The sequence below is a fragment of the Copadichromis virginalis genome, linkage group LG3 (genome assembly GCF_057382275.1).
Source record: "Copadichromis virginalis isolate Kocher_CV1m ecotype Utaka linkage group LG3, C_Virginalis_male_GT1.1, whole genome shotgun sequence".
NCBI lineage: Eukaryota > Metazoa > Chordata > Actinopteri > Cichliformes > Cichlidae > Copadichromis > Copadichromis virginalis.
This window is the reverse complement of record NC_140620.1, coordinates 30,345,098-30,366,692: the sequence shown is the minus strand read 5'-3', so window position 1 is coordinate 30,366,692 and position 21,595 is coordinate 30,345,098. Positions and strand designations below refer to the sequence as shown.

Genomic DNA, 21,595 nt, shown 5'->3' with positions numbered 1-21,595 from the left:
GGAAAAAAACAGCGTCCGACAGCGCTGTAAACAACGGTAGACTTGTGCGTAACAAGCAAGCGAATAATGCAGAAAACAGATTTTTAGACTGAAACTGTTCTTGGAGTATACGGAGAGAGCAAGAGAGAGAGAGAGAGAGCTGTGAATGAAGTGTGATTTTATCGTGGTGGAAGCAAAACAGCAATAGTCAGAGGGAATCTATGACGATGTTTATGTGAAGCGTAGTTTGGATCTTCTTTTGCTGCTGGTTCAGTCAATATCGTTTGGAGAGAGATAAAACTAACAGCTTTAGAATCAGCGCAAAAAGGACGTAAACACAAAGCTCGGACCCGCCGAAACATCAGAATCAGCGAGCTGTCGGCTTTCAGCCCCGACCGTGTGCGTGCCATTGGGTGAGACATCTCACTGATTCTGATCCGTCGGCGGATCCGCACTTTGTGTTTACGTCTTTGTGTACTTGCTCTCATTTACTGTCAGTGCGCCCCAGGGCAGCTGTGGCTACAATGTAGCTGCCTTCACCAGTGTGTGAATGTGTGTGTGAATGGGTGAATGACTGAATGTAGTGTGAAGCGCTTTGGGGTCCTTAGGGACTAGAAAAGCGCTATACAAATGCAGGCCATTTACCATTTAACATTTTTACTGTTTTAGCTGTCTGGTGGTTGTTGAAATTTTGTGAGGTTTAAACTGAGATTCTGGCGTTTCCGGCAAAATAAATTTATATTAAAAAATCGATTCAGGATTTTAATGAATCGATATCACGTTATCCAAGCCAGAATCGATTTTAATCGATAAATCGATAATCAAAACACACCCCTAATTTTAGTAACAAAGAGGGCACTTATGATATTATTACTTATGACTTAGTATAATAATTATTTGGCAGAATGCATATTTACGGAGCCCCGCAAGGGACATGGGAGAAAAAAAAATTATGATGAACTTTTCCGACATCTCACAAAACTAACTCGGGATCTCACAAAAGTTGAATTCCAACAGCGGCGGCAGGTACTTATTTGTAATATTACTCTTTCTGGGTCACAAAATAAACTTTTAAGATATTTTGAGGCGTACATGCAGCTGTGTAAACGTCAAATATCTGCTCGGTTTACAAGACATCACATATTTGCAAAAGTGCTCCGACGTTTCCGTAGATGTCTGACACCCACCATCTCGAAGCTAACGGGAGGTCGAGACCTACTACAGCCGGGTGGAACGGTGCTCTCCTGGCACATCGTGCCTCTACCTCCCGGTCGGCTTCGAGCTGGCAGCCTCTGAAGAATGCGGCTAAAACTTTCGCGAGATGTCGCAAAACGCGCAAAACTTTTGCGAGATGTCGCAAAAGCCCATCTTAATTTTTTTTCTCCCATGTCCCTTGCGGGTAGGGATGGGTATCGTTTAGGTTTTATCCGATACCAGTACCAAACCAGTACTTTTGAAACGGTGCCGGTGCTTAAACGGTGCTCGAACCGGTGCTTAAAGAATGGAGAACACACTCTTTGTCCAAAAACCTCTCATGTTTAGCTGTTTTTTTGTAAAAAGATAACAACGTTAGCCTTTTCTGCAGCTATAGGCAGTGTTGGGAAGGTTACTTTTAAAATCTATTCCATTACAGAATACAGAATACATGCCCCAAAATGTATTCTGTAACGTATTCCGTTACGTTACTCAATGAGAGTAACGTAACGGAATACTTTGGATTACTTAATATATTATCATGCTGTTTACAACTACATGAATGTACTATTGCTGTGATTTATTACTGTTACTGAAGGTCCGCGGCTCCGAACCGTAGTAAAGGGACCTCTGGCTAATACGTCGGGTTCGTGTCGGGCTCGTAGCTGAAAACTAGCTTTACTTTGTTGTCTGGGTCAACTTTTCTTGCAAGAGACAGAGAGAGGCGTTGAAAGGCTGCTCCAACGGAACTTATTGTTTTGGAGGAAAACACGAACACAGTGTACAGTCGAGTCTTAATAGCTTACTTACAACTAGGGATGGGTATCGTTTAGGTTTTATCTGATACCGGTGCCAAACCGGTACTTTTGAAATGGTGCCGGTGCTTAAACCGGTGCTTAAAGAATGGAGAACACAAAATTGGTCCAAAAACCTCTCATGTTCAGCTGTTTTTTTGTAAAAAGATAACAATGTTAGCCTTTTCTGCAGCTATGCGGCATATATGGTATCACTCTTGGCTGGAAGCAGTGCTTAAACAATGGAAAATGAAGTGTTTTGAAAGACTGATGAGATATCACATCACTTCTTCACTTCCTGCCACCATCGACTCACTTCAGTTTGCTTACCGGACTAATCGTTCCACAGACGATGCCATATCTCACCTGCTCCACACATCCCTGAGTCACCTGGACACTGGCAGAGGGAATTATGTTAGGATGCTGTTCGTGGACTACAGTTCAGCATTCAACACAATAATTCCCTCTAAGCTTTTCACCAAGTTGACGGATCTAGGACTCAGCTCATCACTGTGTCAGTGGATCCTCAACTTCCTCACAGACAGACCCCAATCAGTGAGGGTGGGAAAACAAGTCTCCCCCTCCATCTCACTCAGCACTGGAGTGCCTCAGGGCTGTGTTTTAAGCCCCCTGCTGTACTCACTGTACACTTATGACTGTGTAGCCACATCAGACACCACCTCCATTGTCAAGTTTGCTGACGACACTGCTGTTGTGGGCCTGATCTCCGACAACATCGAGACGGCCTACCTGGAGGAGATTAGGAACCTGGAGACCTGGTGCCAGGAGAATAACCTCCTCCTAAACATCAGCAAGACTAAGGAGCTGATCGTGGACTTCACTACAAAGCAGGCGAGGAATTACAAACCCCTCATCATCAGTGGCACGCCAGTGGAGAGAGTGGACAGTTTCCGATACCTGGGTGTCCACATCACTCAGGACCTGTCATGGTCCTGCCACATCAACAATCTGGTTAAGAAAGCCCGTCAGCGTCTCTTCTTCCTCAGAAGACTTAGAGACTTCCATCTGCCACTGAAGGTGCTCAAGAACTTCTACTCCTGCACCATCGAGAGTGTCCTGACGGCAAACATCTGCACCTGGTTTGGGAACAGCACCAAGCAGGACAGACGAGATCTGCAAAGGGTGGTGCGCTCGGCAGAACGCATCATTCAATCAGAGCTCCCTGACCTGCTGTCCATCTACACCAAGCGGTGCAAGTCCAAAGCTAGGAAGATTATGATGGACCTCTCCCATCCCAACAATGGAGTCTTCTCACTGTTGAGGTCTGGGAAGCGCTTCTGCTCCCTTAAGGCCAAAACAGAGAGAATGAGGAGGAGCTTCTTCCCCCAGGCTATTCGGGGCCTGAACCAGGTGTAGGACTGGACTCTCCCACACACGTCACTATAAGACTGGACTCTCACACACGTCACCACACATTTCCTATAATCCTATAATTCCTATAATTTATAATCCTTATCTTTATAATCTCTTCCGCTATTTGCACATTCTTTACTGTAAATTCCTAAGTTAATTTGTAAATTTTTGTAGTAAACTGTAAATTGTAAATATTGTAAAACTTTCTTCTGTCATTTAATGGTCGGGCATTGTACAGCTAAAAGCATTTCACCCCCATGTCATACTGTGTATGGTTGTGTGTGTGGGACAAATAAAATTTGAATTTGAATTTGAAAAAACACAAACTTTGTCCAAAAACCTCTCATGTTTAACTGTTTCCCACTTTTTCTTTGGTCATTTTAGCTTTTTTGGCCAGGGTGAAGGGAGTATCTGCCATCAAACAAGAAGACAGCCGCATGTAGCTATGATGATGTTTGCTAGTTCACCTTACATGCATTAATGTAATAATGTGGTTAGCCTACTCAACGTAAATTACACACGAACAACATTAAGCTACTCACGCAGAGAAGAACGGCTGCTGCTGCCATCATCATCCGTCATCATTTCTGCTACACTGGCAGGGCTAGAGGCCAGGACTCTCCTCTTCCTGTTTTTGGGGGATGTTGCTAACTCCGGGTCCGATAACAGGCAACCCACCCGCAGTAGATGTGCTCGGTGTGAGGTCTCACAGCAAGCTATCAAATACGGCGCATTTCTGGGCTTTTAAAAAAAACGCTATGCGTCGCCAGGTGTTTCATCAGATTTGAGGAGTTACCTCCTTTGACAGTATCACAGTTTCAGCTTAAAGCACTTGTTGCAGGCTGCTGAGTTTGCATATTTTGCTGTGAAGTACAGCCAGACTTTTGACCGCTTCGCCTTGGACATTTTTAATCTGTAGCTCTGCTCTAACAGAACGTACGTACCTGGGCCCACCTACTATCCTCGGAAACGTAAAATGATTGGCTAGAATCTAAAGTGTATCACAGCTCAGGAAAAAAAGCACCGAAATAAAGCACCGAAATGTGCGCTGCTTTTGGTCTGGTTACTACTGTATATGTCAGAACCGGTGCCATCACGGCACCGGATACCGGTACCCATCCCTACTTACAACTGGGCTCCTCAGGCACTCTTCTTGGCTGCAGTGGTTATTATTATATTTACATGCTTCCAGCTCCCGTTTTTGCTCGATGACAGCTCGTACTTTTCCTTTTTCTCCCTCCTCGCGCTCACAGACCCATAACGTGTATGGCAGTCCATTCTCCCAGCAGCACGGATCACACTGCCTATGATGCTACATTCTTTAGAGCTATACCGGTAGCATTCTGCCTATTAGCTTAGCACAACAACAACAACAAAAAGGCGCTCTCTCACCCAGGAAACACGCAGAGAGAGCGTCACCCTGTAACCATGGCAACCGTAACGCTGCCACCTGACACAACAGAACATAGCTGTCAAACAAAACCCAAACAGGCCTGACCCGCCACAATATGAAACAGGGAAGTACCGCAGTGTAATCCATTTATTTCAACAAAGTAACTGTATTCTAAATACCACCTTTTTAAACGGTAACTGTAACTGTTAAGGTTCACATAATTGAGGAAGGAGAGTACAAACAACCAGGTCCAGAAGATCTTGGTCAAAGAATTGATTTTAATGAATACACGCGTGGGAAGACCACTCTGTACGCAGACAGGAATTAATCTTCGACTTAATCAAAGCATACACAGATTTTTATAGCATCAGGGTTTGAATTAATGACGCCCCTTCATACGTCACAGACAGAATATATACATACGTCAAATCAAAACCACAATGACTTTTAACACGGTTTAAAAGAACATTGTCTTCTATCTCGTCTGGAACACGAGCCCCACATCCTGCCAGACGCTGTTCCTCTTTCCAGAGACAAACATGACCAACTTCTCACCTATAAATGAGTCTAACTAATGTGTGTGTGTGTATGTGTTGACCTTACATGCTCTCTCATCTCACCTGTTGCACTTCTGACCTTTTACCAGACCAGAGGCTCATCCTTATGTGTAATAACCTAACTGAAACTATATGTACTATGTTGAATAAATGTTTTAATCAAGAACTTCTACTAAAAGCTTAATAAAAGAATATAAAAGTATAACAGACAATTTGAATAACCTAGTAATTCAAATAGCCTCGTCTAACCTGCTCCTCAGAATAACTTAGACTCTGCTTTCACTTCTGCAAACTCTCTGCAACTTCCTGTCAACTCCTGCAACTTAGTCTTTCTGAAAGACACACACACTGTTTAAACCTCTGAATGCAATATCAATGCTGCAGATTATATTATTAATGCAATGGTAATGATGATGATTATTTAACAATAGCAGTAAAATAATTTCCCTGATCCACATAACGAAATACAGTTACTCATATTTTGTATTTTAAATACGTAACGGCGGTACATGTATTCCGTTACTCCCCAACACTGGCTATAGGGGATATATGGTATCACTCTTGGCTGGAAGCAGTGCTTAAACAATGGAAAAAACACAGACTTTGTCCAAAAACCTCTCATGTTCAGCTGTTTCCCTCTTTTTCTTTGGTAATTTTAGCCTTTTTGGCCAGGGTGAAGGTAGTATCTGCCATCAAACAAGAAGACAGCCGCATGTAACTACGACGGTGTTTGCTAGTTCACCTTACATGCATTAATGTAATAACGCGGTTAGCCTACTCAACATAAGTTACACACGAACAACATTAAGCGACTCACCCAGAGAAGAACGGCTGTGTCTGCCATCATCATCCGTCATCATTTCTGCTACACTGGCAGGGCTAGGGGCCAGGACTCTAATCTTCGGGTTCTTGGGGGGATGTTGCTAACTCCGGGTCAATAACAGGCAACCCACCCGCAGTAGATGTGCTAGGTGTTAGCTCTTGCAGCAAGCTATCAAATACGGTGCATTTCTCGGCTTTAAAAAACCCCTGCTATGCGTTGCCATGTGTTTCATCAGATTTGAGGAGTTACCTCCTTTGCACAGTATCACCTTAAAGCACTTGTTGCAGGCTGCTGAGTTTGCATCTTTTGCTGTGGAGTACAGCCAGACTTTTGACCGCTTCGCCTTGGACATTTTTAATCTGTAGCTCTGCTCTAAAAGAACGTACGTACCTGGGCCCACCTACTATCCTTGGAAAGGTAAAATGATTGGCTAGAATTCAAAGTGTGACATCTCAGGGAAAAAAAAGCACCGAAATAAAGCACCGAAATGTGCGCTGCTTTTCGGTCTTTTCAGTCTGGTTACTGCTGTTTATGTGCCATTATGGCACCGGATACCGCTACCCATCCCTACTTGCGGGGCTTGTCGCTACCCGATCCATACCGGAAACCTGATTGGTACCCCGCATGCGCAAATCTTACGTCACTTCCTCTCTTTGCCAACATTGCGACATTCAATATATTTGAATGATACGGTTAGTGCCCAGTTAGCTCCTAGCATTTCTTAACAGCTCTGCCTCCTTTTCGACTACCGGGACATTAAAACAATGGATAATCTGTATACAAACAAATTCACGCTTTTCTCCTCAGCAGAGAGCTTTCCCCGATTGAACAACAGCGCCGTAAAATAAGAAGAATGGCGCCTAATTACAGAGTTAATAATACAGACTTTGTAATATGTCACGTGAAGATTCATCAGCCAGATGAAGTGTTTACTAACAATTGACAGTGATAGCGGACATCATCATCACTATTCTAATCAATCCTCTCCACACAGACAAGCAGTGTTGGGAAGGTTACTTTTAAAATGTATTCCATTACAGAATACAGAATACATGCCCCAAAATGTATTCTGTAACGTATTCCACTACGTTACTCAATGAGAGTAACGTATTCTGAATACTTTGGATTACTTAATATATTATCATGCTTTTTACAACTGCATGAATGTACTATTGCTGTGATTTATTACTATTACTGAAGGTCCACGGCTCCGAACCCGTAGTAAAGGGACCTCTGACTAATACGACGGGGTCCCTGTCGGCTCGTAGCCGAAAAATAGCTTTACTTTGTTGTCTGGGTCAACTTTGCTTGCGAGAGACAGAGAGAGGCGTTGAAAGGCCAACGGAACTTGTTGTTTCGGAGGAAAACACGGGCTGGGCTCGTCAGGCACTCTTCTTGGCTGAAGTGGTTATTATTATATTTACATGCTTCCAGCTCCCGTTTCTGCTCAGTGACAGCTCGTACTTTTCCACTCGCCTTTTTCTCCCTCCTCGCGTTCACAGACACATAACGAGTATGGCAATCCATTCTCCCAGCAGCACGGACTACACTGCCCATGAGGCCACATTCTTTAGAGCTATACCTGTAGCATTCTGCCTATTAGCTTAGCACAACAACAACAACAAAAAGGCGCTCTCTCACCCAGGAAACACGCAGAGAGAGAGCGTCACCCTGTAACCATGGCAACCGTAACGCTGCCACCTGGAACAACAGAACGTAGCTGTCAAACAAAACCCAAACAGTCCTGACCCCCCACAATATGAAACAGGAAAGTACCGCAGTGTAATCCATTTATTTCAACAAAGTAACTGTATTCTAAATACCACCTTTTTAAACGGTAACTGTAACGGAATACAGTTACTCATATTTTGTATTTTAAATACGTAACGGCGGTACATGTATTCCATTACTCCTCAACACTGCAGACAAGCATAAACACACTCGACTATCACTAAATCAAATTTAACACATGTTTGTAATGACGCTAATTCAGTTTACAATAGGGTTCATTCGCTTGGTCAGCAGGTGGCAGTATCCTCGTAAACTGCCATTAAACGAACAGAAGAAGAAGAAAACCCCTGCACATGCGCGATTGAATGTCGCAATGTTGGCAAAGAGAGGAAGTGACGTAAGATTTGCGCATGCGGGGTAACGATCGGGTTACGGATCGGGTAGTGACAGTATGGTCCGACTTTGCACATGCGCTTCCACTCCTGATCCATAACTATCTTTTTATTTTTCATTTTTGTCTACATTATATTGAAATGTTTGATTACTCGAAACATTTTAAGAGACATTTGTTATTCTTAACATCTTAACAGATACTCTGACCCGTAAAAATCGTAAAACGCTTCGATCGGAAGTAGACATCTTTCGCGCATGCGGGGTACTGATCGGGTTTCTGGTACGGATCGGGTAGTGACTTTTTTTTTTTCATTTACATTTTGCACACATTTACAATCTCTCATTGGGAGACAACATTGGTGCAACAACATCTTGAAATGTTGAGTAAGAAAACAAAAGAAATAGGAGAAGACTAACAGAAAAAAACAAAAAAACAATATAAATATGCGTGAAGGCCATTCTTATGACATTTAACAATATCCTTTCCGTGCACACTTTAACATACATGCGGCTTATTTGGTACACCAAACGAAACATATTCATTAAAAGGATAGATACTGGGTCCCATTTTCACATATCAAAGCAGCATCTTTACATGAATCCTTCAGTAATTCTAAAGATGACAAAAAAGACTTTAATTCAATCTTCAATGCACTTAGGGAAGGTCTTTTGTTTTGCCATTTACACTTATGAATGTGGTATTTGCCCATAATTATTACCATATTGTGGAGCATGGCAAGTTCCTCGCCATTATTGTATAAAACCTGTGTTAGAGTCAGTGGGGTCATCCCATCTATTCTTACACTCAACCAGTCTACCAAATCCTGCCGAAGTCAGTCGTTACTGAGCAGGAAAAAAAACAAATGATCAATACTTTCTTCATTTTGCAAACAAAATCCACATGGCTCCACCTCAAACCCAAACCTTTTTTAAGCATTTCAGCTGCTGGGTAATATCCATTAATTATTTTAAATTGCATTTCTTTGACTTTGGGGGGGATAGGCCATTTTAAAAAGTGTGTATGTTATTTTAACGTTACTCCCTTTTAATTTTGTGTTACTGTTAAAATCGTGAAATAATTCATTTTTAAATATATTGTTTATGATTTTATTATTACACTTTTTATTAGTTAAAGGAATCTGATTTAGCTGTAAAGAAGGTAAACTAATTTGTCCCTTAGAGTAATATAAATAGCCTTGTATCAAACTTAACAGAGGTAAGGGGATCGCCTTACAGACCTTGTTATATTCTCTAAGGGAACACTGAATGTTAAACTTTGCATTGAAAACACCCACTGGGAGAAACCGCCCCCTTTCATTAAGTAAATCTGTTATAAAGATTATGTTTTTTTCATACCACTCTTTAATGAACAATGACTTCCTATTAATTGTAATGGTCCTGTTATTCCACAAGGTGGAGCAATGTGGCGTGAAGTTATGGGCAAAAAACATTTTCCAATAAGACAAGACCTGCTTATGATATTCTGACAGTTTCACAGGCAACTTCAATATATCAAAATCACATTTGAGGAGAAAATCCAACCCTCCCACCTTTTTGAAAATATTTTTAGGGATATGGAACCATATGGAGTCAGGTTTCAAGAGGGAGGCTTTTATCCAGTTAATTTTAAATACTCCAACCATTGATTGAAAATCAATTGTCTTTATATCACCTTTGGTGTAATCTTTGAAGAGTTGTGATTTTTTTAATGTAATGTGTTTTATTGCGCCAAATGAATTGATAGATTATGGAGTTAATCTTTTTAATACTTTTTGAGGTAATGTATAATGAGTAAGGTGGATAAACCATCTTTGAGACACCCTCTGATTTGGATAATATATTGCGTCCAAAAATTGTGATATCTCTCATTAACCAATGATTTAGTGTTTTGGACATACCATCAATTTTGTCTTTTAGGTTATTTGACTTCATTTTTCACTGGAATTGTCCTCGTGTTATTTTCCAAACAATCATAAAGTGGCAAAAGTTCACACTTCTTTAGATTCAGACACAAGCCTGAAGCTTTAGAAAAAATTTAAATTACATTCCACGCTTTCTCGGGTATTAATTTATCCTTTAAAAATATTACTGTGTCATCTGCAAACTGACTTATTTTCAGTTCAGTACCAAAAATATTTATTCCTTCGATGCCTGAATGGTTCACAGTGAGGTAGGCCAAAGAATAAATAATTTTGGAGAAATTGGGCAACCCTGTCGAATTCCACGGAATACGTCTATCCTAGGTGTTATGCCTGGATTGAGCGAAACATAACTGTAAATCTGCTTGTAGAACAGTTTGATCACGTTGCAAAATTTGTTTCCAAATCCAAAAAGTTCTAAAGATCTAAATAGAAAATTATGGTCTATTGAATCAAATGCTTTAAAAAAGTCAATAAATAATAGTAAACTTTCTGAATTGATAAAGGATCGGTAGTCAATCATATCTAATATTAATCTTATGTTATTATGAATCTGCCTTCCTTTAATAAACACTGATTGACACTCATCAGTTAGTTTGGTTAAGACGCTCTTAATCCTATTTGCATATGCTAAGGCTATCATGTACACCTCATCTAGTTGATTTTGTAAAGATTGTAAGCATTCTGACTCTTCTGCAGTCATACAAGGCTTACCACATAATAAATGTATTTGTTCGATTAGATTTTTCTGTTTACATATGGGTAGGGCAGACACTTTCTTTCCCGTTTCTATAGCTAGTTGTTTGACACTATATTTAAACCATTCCCATTTACTGACATTAGTCATCATCATATTGTTAATTTCTAAATGAATTTTTTAAAACTTGTGTACAGAAATCTTCGTTTTGTAATAAACTATTGTTAAATTTTCATAAGTTCTCATATCTTTGTTGTTTACGTAGATATAATGAGAGACTTATCAGACAATAATCAGTAAGTGGGGTTGATTGGCTTTCACATTTAGTAACATATGATGATACTGTTTGGGAGACAAGCCAATAATCTAGTCTTGAACATACGTTCTTATTTGTTGGACTAAACCAACAAGTCCAACAAGTCACATGTATTTCTTCGTATTTGGGTTTGTCATCCTCCAATAATCCATCATATTAGTTGTTGTACAAAAGTCACAAATAATGCTAGCATGTTCTGGTTGTTTCCCTCTCTGTGGTTGCCTGTCAAGCCATGAGTTAGGTTCCAGGTTAAAATCGCCTCCAGTTATTACCTGGGTAGAACCATATGTATTACTCCAATTTGCAATTAATTTACTTAAGTTTAACATCATGTTTCTATTTAGAGACCTGTTATTGTATCCATACATGGTGATAAGAATAATTTTCTGTTCACAGACTTCTACCAACACCATGATAGAATGCCAATGTCCCATTCCATCGCTTTTATGATCAATAACCTTCCCTGCAAATTTGTTAAATAAAATCATCACTCCTGCTGAGTGAGTAGTGCCATGTGAATAAAGAATACTTTCTCCACATTGATGTTTCCAAAACATTTCCTCTTCCTTACTAGAATGTGTTTCTTGTAAAAACAGAATGTTTTCCTTAATTTCTTTGCAGAATAGAAACATGGCCTTACGTTTGACATTGGGTCTTGCGATTTCTTGTTGAAGTTCCATCTCTTCTATATCTTCCTCCTCACATGCTTCTTTCATAGCAGCAAGGTTGTAATTGTGATCGGAAAGGCTACCTGCTAGCTTGGGGTTAGCCATTTTTATCGCTCTATGTTTATCTTTGTGTCCGTCTAAGGGTCTTTCAAAGTAACTTCCAGGGGGTTTCGCTTGCCTTCTACTTCCTTTTGGAGTAACTGTTTGTCGATAAAGTACTTTTCATGACATCAAAATTTCCTAATCAGACCTGCAGATTGTACAACCGCTTATTCTGCCATTTTGGCCCCCCTCTTCAGATCGGGTAGTGACAGGGCTCCGTACTTATTTCAGGGAGAAACATCAATCATACCTTATTTCCCCCTTTTCCCATGCTTCCTCACAGTCACAACATAAATATTATTTTTATAATGTAAAATTAATCTGTGCAGAATTGGTGATGGGGTGTAAGACACATTTCACATAAACATGTGTATTAAAATTCAGGCTGTGTTATAGTGGTAAAAAAAAAAAGATATAACTGATCATCATCAAGGACATTAATATAGGAATTGTTTTCCTATAGAAAGAGCGCCATCGTGTGAAAAATTAACTATAGTACACTTATCCTGCAGTCACCATAATCCATTACAGAGAAAGATGTAACGAAACTTTTCAAAATCTGTCTCACTGAAACTGAAGTATACATGGTTAATAATATGGTTGTAACAATAAAAATAACACACTCAATAACATATTTAAAACTTGCAGTTGTATTTTTCTAAAACGTAAATAAAAAATTGAAAGTGCTTATCCCTGATAATAATAATAATAATAATAATAATAATAATAATAATAATAATAATAATATGCACGGAATGCGTTAGTGGAATTACTACAGTATCTTGAAAGTTGTCGTTTCTGTTCGTACTTTTATTTTGAAGGCAGCCCATCGAAACGGAACACTTTGCGCTGGGTCACGTGGCTAGCGTTTCTTTTCCCTTAGCAAAGCTGTAGGTTGCAAGAAGTTCTTCGAGAGGATATATTTGAGAACATCAGAACAAAGGGATTACATACATATAAAGCACGGTATGTACACCGAGTTGTTGTTTTTAAAAAAACAAACAAAAAACAAAACCCTGTAAGCGATCAGCTTTTCCTTGTACCCGCTGTTTGTCGACCTGTGGTGGTAGTTTGTAAACGGGCCTGGAGGAGTGTTGCTTTAGTGGTGGATTTATGGTCTCGTCTCATATCTCACTGCTGCACAGATTTTGCTCAATCTGCCGGATTTAACTCAGTGGCCACAACACATTTTAAATGCATTCATAAAAGGCAGCATTTACAACAAATACTGACAACATGAGAAAAACAACCACTTGTCCTAAACTTATGATAAGCCCCCACTCCACTCCACAGACCTGGCTTGTATTAAAGTTTTCTCTCTTTTAGTGATGCACGTTAATCCCGCTCTTAAGACTCTTCCCAGACGTGATGGTATTGGTTACAGTGGTGGGATTTCCATCTCTTTTTGGAGAACCGGTGTCCTGGGAATCCATCCTACCTGACAAACCATCTTACCCGCTGTTTCTGCGCACACGAAATTAAGTGGCAAACCGTCCTACCTTTGTGAATATTATCTAGAAAAATTCAGCTCGGCTCACTAAAAAGATCCAGCTTTTTCGGCTCCCAACCAGCTCTTTCAGGTTGTTTTGTTGCTTTAATTAATTTATTATTAACAATAATATAAAATTATGCACAAAAGAATTACTAATGTAAAAAAATGGTTTTATTTATATGTTTATATATAAATATATACGGTGGCCCCTAGAGACAAAGCACGTACAAACTCCAAAACACATTTCTAGCATTAACTGAGCTTCCAAAACAGAGCTACCTAGATCACTTAAATAACACAATTGAAAGCATATGTGTATTGTCTGTGTATTTATACACAATTGTTACTTCCTGTTATTGTTACTTCCTGGCTTGTGTAGCCACTAGGTAACAAAAGCTCAACACTGCACCTAGCATTCTGCTGTCTTTTTTACGTGTTTTGGAGTTTGTACGTGCTTCAGAGTTTGTACGTGCTTTTTGGAGTTTGTACGTGCTTTGGAATTGGTATGTGCTTCGGGGTTTGTACGTGTTTTGGAGTTTGTACACGTTTTGGAGTTCGTACGTGTTTTGGAGTTCGTACGTGCTTTGTCTGTAGGAGCCACCATAAATATACTTTTATTTATTCACTCCACATAAAATGTAATAAATAAATAATATAATACAAAAACCAACTATTCACAGTTCAACTTTTAACTATTTAAATTTTCAGCTTTTTCCTTTTACAAATTTAAAGTGAAACAACACAAAACACTGCAAACCACAACACAATTAAATATAAATTATAATATGGAAAAAAAAAGAAGATGCACATTCTCTGTCATATGGGCCTGCATGAATAAACTTTCTGAATCCTTTGTCATCTGCAACTGAAAATAGTTGTGGATGATTACTATACCTTTCTAATGTGATGTTGTCCCTGGCTCTCTGTCTCTCCCTCCTGCTCTGTTCCTGTGCTACTGAGAGTGGAACTACCTACACTCGTAAGAGCTGTTTCGTTCGCGACCGAAACATCACTAATTGGTGATCAGTGGCCTGGCATTAGACATTAAGATGGAACTATAGAAAAGATCGCCTGTCATTAACTTGCTCCCATACCATTGATGTGCAGTGAGCAAAAAGCACCTATCCACTGCTGCAGGTGCTTACTTAAAGGCAGTATAAAGACTGCTGCAATGTAGTCAAAGATGTAATCATGTTGTCTGCAGCTGAGCTGTTGGTTAGTTGTGTTGTTCTATATTATCACTTAAAAATCTATATTTTTTAAAACATTTATTTATTTCCTTCTTTTCTCCTATTACTTTATTCTTCTTTACATCTGGTAGGTGTGTGTATCTGTGCAATTCACTTTCTCTTAAATTACTTTTCAGCATAACATAGCTAACACAAGCAATACAACAAAAACAAAAAACAGTCACAGGGAGGGAAATCTGTTGTGTTCACTTTTGGCCTCCAAATATTGTCATTGTCTCTGATTTTGCCATTGATGTCATCATTGATGTCATCATTGATGAGTTTTGCACTAGATAACAATTTGTCCCTAAAATTAGAGAGCCATCGTAGCACGAACGGAGCAAACCGCAAATGTTCAGTAGTTCGTAGCTGCACTTTTACCAACTAGTTTTCTTTGGAGGTTTGCAAAGATTTTTGACCCAACTACTAAAATTGTCATGAATGAAAAGCAATAACGATTCTTTCTCTCACTGTTGCTGTGTTTGATGTAAGAATTGTTGGGACGCTTTTACTGCACTTTTCAGAACATAACCTGTTGCATATGTGAAAACTTAGTTTGTCAAAAGTACTTGCATAATGATCAGGTACAATGTCTGTACAGACAGCATACAGATTGATTGAATTATTCCACAGTTCAAAATGATTTTACAGTGACACTAAAGTCACTAAAGGGCTAATGTAACCAGTTAAATTAAGCACAAGCGGACAACAGAGCATCAGTAATGGTACTCAACTTTAGTTCCTTATCTCCTGCAATTCAAAATGAGCGAAGGAGTCCAATCTTGTCCCCTGAGGAAACAGAAGATCTTCATGAGCTCCTCTATGCCAAAATCCTGCTGCTGAGCATGCTCTTTTGATTTATTGCGATCATGTTTAGGGGGCAGGAGCATGCATTCATGACTTATGGCAGCACCAGTTGAGGTCCATCTGTGTGCTGTCATTACCAGAAAGTCAACGGCAGATCCAGCTTCCTTCACCAACTTTCCAAGCCATACGTCGTCTCTTTTCTGAATGCTGCCTACTCAGCACACCACCACTGGACTTGGAGGTCATCATAATAAAACTACCAAACCTTCAAAGTTGTGTGCATACGCTTTATTGTGAATTGTGGAACTGAAGCCTCTGGCAAAACAGGCAAAGAGATGAAAACGTATCATTTTTTTGGGTTGCAATTCAATATTGTGTATGCTCGTATTGGTGTTTCAGTCTTTATTTTATAACATAATGTTTCAGGAGAAAATTCGTGTTACAGATTGACTTTAGTTCGACCTTGTTGGGCACTAATCATGGGTCTTGTTAGAAACATCTAGATGTTGGACGACTAGCGTGTATGTTCCATGTCTATCCACAGATCAGGGACATGAAAAGGATAGAGGAGGATAAGATAAGCTGCTTTGGAAGATCTATTAACCTTATTCTTCTAAGATTAACACCTCCTTTCTATTTTGTTGTTGTTGTCTCCTGTGTCTCTATTGTTAAAATGCCTTGTTTTCTGTGTGTCTCTGTTTTTGATGCTTTTGTTTCCATGATAAGATATGATACTGACAGAATGAATCCGTATGAATGAAGGAATCTTTGGAAAGCAGAGTCTGCAAATTAAGAAGCGGCCTTCCGGATGATGGACCTCATCTTTCCAAGATTCTGAGGCCCAGTACAACTCATTAACCTTTTTTCTTTGTTTTCTTTATTTTGAACTTCCCAGCTTTCCATTGCCATCGAAGCGTTACACCCCTTCTCCTGCACCAGGGCCCCAACAGAGCCCCCTTCTGGGTGGGCTCCCAGGGAGCTTTTTACTGATCGGACAGCAAGCTGCATGCTTGCGGCTGGCTCAGCTGAACGCCCACCTTACTTTGACACAGATAAATAATGCTGTTGCTGTTGGTGGTCGAACCAACACACACGCCCCATTTATACCCACAACACCCCCCTGCCCGACAGCTGCAGCCATCAGTCTACTGAACCTTCTGAAGGTTGCTAACACCATGTCCCATCCCTTATATAACCCCTATGCCTCTGGGAATCAAAGTTCAGCCCAGGGGCGCTATGGACAGTCCAGTATGCAGGCAGAGAGAGACTCTCATAAGACATCTCCTCATCTTGGGCCTGGGTCCAGCTTTAGCTCTTCTGGAGTTTCATCTGCGACTCCTGCAAAATCTGGGGGAATAATGAGCTACAGGCCAGAAGGGAGTAAGACTTCAATGGAAGAGGACATAAAGAGGTCCATAGACATGCATATAAGCAGAGCCAGAGAGGAGGTGAGAAATCAGCCTGTAAAAAAGAACAGTCGTTTTACCAGCACTCAAAGAGATGAGTATGATTCTTCAGGCAAAGATGTGACTTCCTACATGTTGTCCTCAAACTCTCAAAGACCTCCTGATGTTGCAAGTAGCACTAGCTCCATGGACTGGTTGCCAAGATACAAACGGGAAACTGAGGATGATTCGTCTAAATACTGTTCATCATCTGCTTCATTGAGCTATCAAAGCACTGGCGACAGTAGGTTTAATGCCTCGAATGAAAGAGAGCGCAATGTGCAATCAATTCCAGGCTTAGGTGATTATGACTACCCAGTGCCAGACAAACCTGTGGGTTCTGCAGAGTCTACTCGTCCCAAGTACACTTCAGAAACAGCTGTGAACATCCTTATGCAGTTTGGACTTGAAAAAGAGGACCTGGAACATCTGATCTCATATCCCGAAGATCAGATGACTCCTGACAACCTGCCTTTTATCTTACGACAAATCCGCATGGAAAAGGCAAAGAGATCTGCAACAGCAGATCCATCAAAATCCTACTATGATCCTCATTCCACCACAAGTATGAGTGGAAGGGAAAGGTTGAGTACTTCAAGAGGGGAAGGGATGCGTCAGGATGAATTGTCACCTATTGTCCAATCAAGTAAAGTGATTGATTATGGACATACTGGAAAATATACTGGGAGCTTTGGGGATGAAATTGGAAGAAGCAGCAGTGGAGCCAGTAGTGGTGGAAGTGGAGGTACGCTGCTGATGGGCTCCTATGATAGTAGCGGTCACAGTCGAGAACCACTGCAAAAAAGTATGACAGAGGTGAAAAACAGCACCTTGGTTTCTTCCCGCGATCAAGGCAGCTCTTTTACCAGTCATGGCTCAATGCGAAGTAGTGGTCCAGCTCAACAACTGCCAACACAACCAAACCAGCCTTCTCAAGAAATCTTCAAAGGTTTCTCTCTGCCAAAGACAGACACAGACTTAAGACCTCTTAAAGCAGAAGTCACTAAAACCCTTCCGTTGAAAAATCCAGAGCCAGATCGCCAGTCAGCATCAAAAAGCCAACTAACTCCTAATATAGTTCGTAGTGTGCATCCAAGTCGACCTGGCCTTGTACTTATTGGCAGCAGCAGCAGCGACAGTCACATCAAAGAAAAGAGTAAGACTCACGGGCAAGTATCAAATGTTTCTGAGCAGATGAAAAAACAGCAAATGCAGCAGAAGCAGGTACAACAGCAACAGGTGAAACAGACAATGCAACAACCACCACCAAAGCAGCAGATGCAGCAACAGTTGAAGCAACAACAGTCAAAGCAGCAGCAGACGCAGCAGCAGCAGACGGAGCAGCAGCAGATGCAGCAGCAGACGCAACAACTGAAGCAGCAGATGCAACAACTGAAGCAGACGCAGCAGCAGCAGACGCAACAGCAGCAACTGGAGCAGCAGCAGACGCAACAACAATTAAAGCAGCAGCAGCAGATACAACAGCAGCAACTGAAGCAGCAGCAGCAGACGGCCCAGGTACCTAACCTGCCAATTGGGTTGCAGCAGATGCAGAATCAGCCAGCTGTGCATATGGGACAAGCTTTGCAGTCTCAAGTTTTTTCGGCTGCAAAGCCAGTTCCACAGCCGTCCCTCATGCCAGGGCTCACGATGCCCGTTCTTCCGGGTCTCTCGCCGCTAATGCAGAACCTCGTGAATTTCATTCATATACCGCAGCCCGCTTCCACCAAGCAGCTTCCAGCAAAGGTAGAAGTGACAGGGAATATCCCAGTGCTGGCCCAGATGCAAGACTACACTGCCACTTCACCTAGGGTCTTTCCTCATACCTGCTCTCTATGTAACAAGGAATGTACTCTGATGAAGGTAAGTGGAAGATTGTTCGATGTTTTTGCTTTCTGTCGGTTTTTTATTTATTTGACATGCAATGTTTTTTGTTTTGTTTTTTATTTGATTTTGGATCGAATTATAGGACTTTGGTTTGGGAAAAACTTCATGTATGCTACTTTAAAGTTTATTTGTTTGTTTTGTTCACTATTCCTGCATGATGGTGACTATAGGAAGACTACCAACTTGGCTTGCAAACATTTGGACAAATTTTTCACATATTTCTGCAATTCAGTATTCTGTACCAGAATTTCTGAAGGATTACAGTGCAGACTAAACTTAACTATATGTCTATCAGATATTGTAATTGAAAAACACTACTAATAAGAGACCTTCAGAATCTTCAGTGGTCTGTACTTGCAATTGATAGATTTAATCTCTTTTAAATTGACATAAACTGATGCGAAGACATTCAAGGCTTTTGCTAACAATGGAACCAAGGCCTCAGATGACGTGATGAGGAGAAACCTGCAAACCTGACGAGCCTGTGCATCAGAAAATGTTGGAAGACGGCTGTTTTTTCATTTGTCTCTGTTCTTGGGCTGCTGTTCCACAGTGCACATTCAGCTTTGCTTTTTCTGGAACTGTTGCTGAATGTAAAAGTTCCCCTTTTTGTCTTTTGTCATTAGAGTTAAGAATAGTGTGTTTTGTCCTTTATTTCACATTAGTAGGCACCTTGTTTTTGTGTAATACTCGCTTCTTCTTTTTTTTTAACTCATACTTTCTTTTTAAGTTAGTGTTTCTGTGTCCCAAAAGGCAACATCATTTACTACCACAAACATAAGCACCCGCTGCGCCCAGTCATGAACTACACAAGCACCAGATTTGATTTGATTTGTTGTTGAATCTCTCTTTATGGATCGGCCTTCCTTCGCTGCACCAAATTTCACATTTGAGCTCCTCGTCAAAGAAACAGCGCCTTCCTCTTCTGGTCTATTTCAACGTCATCTTCCTGTCGCTACTCCGACTGTGATCGTCATCGGCATTTTGTCCTAATCCAAACTTGGCCTCTCCTGAGACGACCTTCTTGGAGCTTCGGGAAAGTTTGATGCCATAAGAAGAGCCTGAGAGTCCAGAATCCAGAGCCTAATTGACCTTTTGTTTTGGTTGTTTGTAATCAGATGTTTGACTTGTGTTTTCTATATATACTAAATAATTTCACTTTTAAAATTTTATCCCAGGAAAGGTATAATGTGTCACGCTTATTTGTTCCTGGTTTTTGGCCTATGAAGGTTTAAATACAATCCAGGCTCCTGGCTAATGTTATAATGCTTCTGCGTTCAGTGAAGGACTAACTGTTAATATTTTAAGAATTTTTTTTAAGGCCACTGCAAAGTTTAGTGACCTTTTATCAGCAAGTGATGTCAATGACAAACGTTGCTCCTGATAATAGTAAACCTTGTCTAAATGTTTGTTTTTTGTTGTGACCACTAGGATTGGGTCTCCCACCAGAATACCAGCCTTCACATCGAGAACTGCAAACTTCTGCGAAAGCGGTCAATCTTTCTTCTCTGTACTTCGTGATTATGAACCGATATCTTTGGGGCAGCACAACCATGGGTGTGCCAAAATGATGCCGGGGTTGTAATGCTAGGATAGCTCCCTAAGAACTGTTCATTTGTATTTTTTTAATTTAAAGCACCTTAATGATTTGCAGCATTTACCATGAGCCATTTTCCCTAACCTAAATTGTTATGAAGCTGAATAAATTCTACCTTGCAACATCTGACAAAAATGTATCTGTGTTTTTCCACAGATACCCAGAATGGAACGGTGAAATTGCATCACTGCCAGGGTAAATATCTTCATTTGAAGTCATCTGGCGAAAGCCTGCAGCATTGGAGGCTTTCATTTTCTTTGATTTAACATGTGCCTTTCTTTTTATATGCAATTGTTAGTGCATCAGGTGCCAAGCCCTCTCCCTCAACTTCTGCTGAGACTTCCCAGAAGAAAACCAGACATGAGAGTCGTTCCCGTTCCTGCAGCCCCCGGAGCCATCGTGACTCGGAGCGTAGCAGGGACAGGCAAAGTAGCCGTTCCCGCTCTCGCAGCCCCCGCACTCATCGTGACTCGGAGCGAAGAAGAAATAGGCCAAGTAGCCGCTCTCGCAGCCCCCGCACTAATTGTGACTCGGAGCGAAGAAGAGATAGTCGAAGTTGCCGTTCCCGCTTCCGCTTCCGCTCCGGCAGCTCACGTCGCCGCCATGAGTCGGAGCGTAGGAGGGACAGACGAATTAGTCATTCCCGTTCTCGATCATGCAGCCCCCGAAGGGAGAGACACAGAAGCCGATCACGATCTCCCTACAGCTCCAGACGTAATCGCAGGTCTGTCCAACATACATTTTGAGAACTAGGATCAATCAAGAAGATTTAGCTCTCCAGTGGAGAGGGCGAAATGTAATTTATTTAATAATGTAAACTTAAACACACTTAATTGGTGGACAGTATTTACCTTTTGTATCCATGGTGGTGTGTGCTTTGAGATGTTTTATTTTTATTTTTGAGTCATTAAGTTCTTTGATTAATACTTTTTTCAGGTCCCGGTCTCATTCTGACTCCTCATGGTATGACTGTCCTTCCTCTTCACGATATCGATCACGCTCAAGGAGCCGTGAGAGGCGATCCTTGCCGAAAAGAAGAGATGAGAAACGTTCACCACCGAGGAGAAGCTGGGAGAGGCGGTCGTTGGCAAAGAGGTCATCTCCTATGCGAAATAAGTCGAGCAGCTCGAAGATCTTGGCAAAGAAACTGCTGGAAACATCAGGTTGGAAAATTGCTTCATGGTATTTGGGGTTTTTT

At 41.0% G+C, this 21,595-nt stretch overlaps 1 protein-coding gene across 4 annotated transcripts in view; it reads left to right on the top strand.

Moving 5' to 3' along the window:
- LOC146714037 (uncharacterized) overlaps positions 1-21,595 on the top strand; it is an 84,476-nt gene that overhangs the window by 27,521 nt on the left and 35,360 nt on the right. For 3 of the 4 annotated variants that reach the window (XM_085450620.1, XM_085450619.1, XM_085450618.1), the window contains exons 2-6: positions 16,364-18,776; positions 20,232-20,293; positions 20,554-20,592; positions 20,696-21,121; positions 21,334-21,560. In XM_085450620.1, the coding sequence (XP_085306746.1) occupies positions 16,364-18,776; positions 20,232-20,293; positions 20,554-20,592; positions 20,696-21,121; positions 21,334-21,560 (3,167 nt within the window). Of the gene's footprint in view, positions 1-12,829; positions 12,907-16,363; positions 18,777-20,231; positions 20,294-20,553; positions 20,593-20,695; positions 21,122-21,333; positions 21,561-21,595 lie in introns of those variants that run through there. The other variant, XM_085450621.1, reaches the window with a different exon arrangement.